The 3,002-nt window shown below is 46.7% G+C and overlaps 1 protein-coding gene across 1 annotated transcript; it reads right to left on the reverse strand.

Moving 5' to 3' along the window:
- Window positions 1-228: 228 nt before the first annotated feature.
- On the reverse strand, window positions 229-2,651 carry LOC127622480 (uncharacterized). Its single transcript, XM_052096582.1, has 2 exons — window positions 2,623-2,651; window positions 229-2,066 (listed from the first exon to the last, which is right to left on the reverse strand). The coding sequence occupies exons 1-2, from the start codon at window positions 2,649-2,651 to the stop codon at window positions 236-238; spliced, it is 1,860 nt and encodes a 619-aa protein (XP_051952542.1). The 3' UTR covers window positions 229-235.
- Between the last annotated feature and the right edge of the window lie 351 nt (window positions 2,652-3,002).

Genomic DNA, 3,002 nt, shown 5'->3' on the forward strand with positions numbered 1-3,002 from the left:
AACTAATGATGGATAAAAATAACCTTGATGAACATTTAACCCATTTAATCCCAAATTTTTCCCAGACACAAACATATCCAAATCATGTGTCATTAGTATCCCTTTGAAACAATCAATCATCATTTTTACAAATTTTCATGGAAAAGTGTGTGAAAAAGTGAGTTTTATGATCGGTCACAATTGTGACCGGTGGGATACGGTGTTGTATCAACCATTGGACAGACTGAATATAGGTCTATTTGACCTGTGCAGTGTGTGTGTGTGTGTGTGTGTGTGTGTGTGTGTGTGTGTGTGTGTGTGTGTGTGTGTGTGTGAATGGGACACCAAACAGGCGGTTCTGTCTCATGGTTCCAGAGCTCCCATATCCTCTTTTTGTCATCTCATCCATGAGTGAAAGAGTGATAAAGAGGTTGTCATGGAAGAACTTGCAACCTTGAGGCACCTGAGCTTGCTCTGCCAAACCTATGATAACGCTGGGTCCCTGACCCAACCCTGCCTCTGGGAGGAGAGTGTGCGATCCACAATATGGCTCCATGAGGTACATGTATCCACTGGATGAGGCGAGGCTCCATACCTTGTAACCAAAGCGAATTGGTTTGCCTTTGATGAATTGTTTACATCCATGTTGGCCATAGTATGGGATCATGCTCTCATCCACTGACAGCCATTCCGGAAATGGCATGATTTTGTATGAGTGATTAAGCTCAGAAAAGATGGGTCTAACCTTAAAAAATGGGTCATCAGTGATCTTGGTGTTGTCAACCACATGAACTGAGGCCATTATATCATCAAAGCGGTTTCTCCGCATTGCACCTGAAATGCTCTCATTGTGCACATCATTGTCAACTGACCAGTACATGTGTCTTCTTGGGACAGAGCTGTATCCACTTGCAATTAGGATCCCATAGAAGGTGAGGAGCTCATCCATACTTAGATTCAGTTGCTTTCCCTTGGTCTGGGTGGAGTAGAGGTTGGACATGTCAACTGTGATCTCTCTCAGGGTGGGTGGATACATCAGTAAGAAAACATCCACTGGGTTGGGGCAGCTTTGTTTTACACATTCTGCAGCATTTGGTCTGTATACTGTGTATTCTGGAATAGCAGCAGTAGAAGGCCTCTTGGATCGCTTAAATACTCGATCTTTATTTTTGACCACTTGCAGTTTTGCCCTTGGTTCTTCTGGCTGACTTGGCTGAATCCTTTGGCGCTTAGAGGCCCTTTGGTCTTCTGGCTGGCCCCTCTGGTGCTGCTTAGAGGCCCTTGGGTCTTCTGGCTGGCCCCTCTGGTGCTTAGAGGCCCTTGGGTCTTCTGGCTGGCCCCTCTGGTGCTTAGAGGCCCTTTGGTCTTCTGGCTGGCCCCTCTGGTGCTGCTTAGAGGCCCTTGGGTCTTCTGGCTGGCCCCTCTGGTGCTTAGAGGCCCTTGGGTCTTCTGGCTGGCCCCTCTGGTGCTTAGAGGCCCTTTGGTCTTCTGGCTGGCCCCTCTGGTGCTGCTTAGAGGCCCTTGGGTCTTCTGGCTGGCCCCTCTGGTGCTTAGAGGCCCTTGGGTCTTCTGGCTGGCCCCTCTGGTGCTTAGAGGCCCTTTGGTCTTCTGGCTGGCCCCTCTGGTGCTGCTTAGAGGCCCTTGGGTCTTCTGGCTGGCCCCTCTGGTGCTTAGAGGCCCTTGGGTCTTCTGGCTGGCCCCTCTGGTGCTTAGAGGCCCTTTGGTCTTCTGGCTGGCCCCTCTGGTGCTTAGAGGCCCTTGGGTCTTCTAGCTGGCCTTCATTGTTATGGCGGGAGGTGGGGGAGCTGGAACAGGGGAAGGGGGAAGGAGGTTGGGGAGGGGAAGGGGGTGTGGTGAAGGGGAGGCCATCATTCCAATCATGCTCTGTTTGCATAACTTCTGCATATGCATTCAACAGCCTTGCTGGCAAATGGCCTGTTTCCCCCTCATAGTCCATGTCAGACCCATCACTGTCACAATCACTGAGTACAGCATCTTTTTCATTTTGAGGGATAATTGCAATGCTGCATGCCTTGTCTGGGAACTCATCTTGATCCAACAAATCAAGAACTTGACTCAAAGTAAGTCTAAAAGAAAACACAGCAGAAAGTTTGGTAGTTAGCTAGTTAGTCTTCCTGGGGTCCGTGTGTGTGTGGCGTGCGTGCCTACCTGTAATTGCGTGTGTGTGCGCGTGCGTGTGTGGAAAGTTAGGTAGAATTAGTTAGCTAGTCTGTGTGTGTGTGTGTGTGTGTGTGTGTGTGTGTGTGTGTGTGTGTGTGTGTGTGTGTGTGAAAAGTTGCAGTAGGTAGGAAGCTAGGTAGCAGCAGAATTAGCTAGCTAGCTAGTCTTCCTTGGGTCCGTGTGTGTGTGTGTGTGTGTGTGTGTGTTTGTGTGTGTAAAATTAGGTAGAAAGTTAGGTAGCAGCAGAAAGTAAGGCAGAACAGTTAGGCTATGTGTATTAGCATGTAGATACAATGGGTTATCCCACCGGTCACTATTGTTGCCGGTGACATGTTTGTGAGTTCTATGAGCACATTAAACAAAGTTGAGTAATTGCAAATGCATATATCAATACTAGACACCTTAAACATGATGTGTACCAAAAATCTATGTCCTATCTTTATGTTAACATACTTTACTAACCTTTTCTTTGGGAGCTTTCTTGCTGCCATCCTCTTCTCTTGGCACAAACAGGAAGTAAACAGCTCTGGTCATGTGACAATTTACAGTAAACATGCGACACTGCACATATTTCATTGAGACCCTTTATTATTTCAATATCTGCTGGAAATGCATTGATAGATCATTCAGTAACATTTTTATAGACTTAAAAATTAAAAAAAAAATTACGGTCACTATTGTGACCGGTGGGATTAAATGGGTTAACAGTTTTGGTGCATTTTAAAATATAGCCTTGTGAAATCCAACAGAACCATGAAGAAAATGCAATGCAATGCTCATGTTTCGGAACAATCAAGAAAGCTACTGGTCTGAAAACGCCCCAAATCGAGTTGATATGTGTC

Source organism: Xyrauchen texanus, chromosome 28 (assembly GCF_025860055.1).
Source record: "Xyrauchen texanus isolate HMW12.3.18 chromosome 28, RBS_HiC_50CHRs, whole genome shotgun sequence".
Taxonomy (NCBI): domain Eukaryota; kingdom Metazoa; phylum Chordata; class Actinopteri; order Cypriniformes; family Catostomidae; genus Xyrauchen; species Xyrauchen texanus.

Excerpts from the sequence above, each read along its gene's own strand:
- LOC127622480 (XM_052096582.1), bottom strand. The coding sequence starts at position 2,651 with ATGGCAGCAAGAAAGCTCCCAAAGAAAAG. Across the intron at positions 2,067-2,622 it reads AGAAAGCTCCCAAAGAAAAG|ACTTACTTTGAGTCAAGTTC; the intron begins GTTAGTAAAGTA and ends GTTTTCTTTTAG.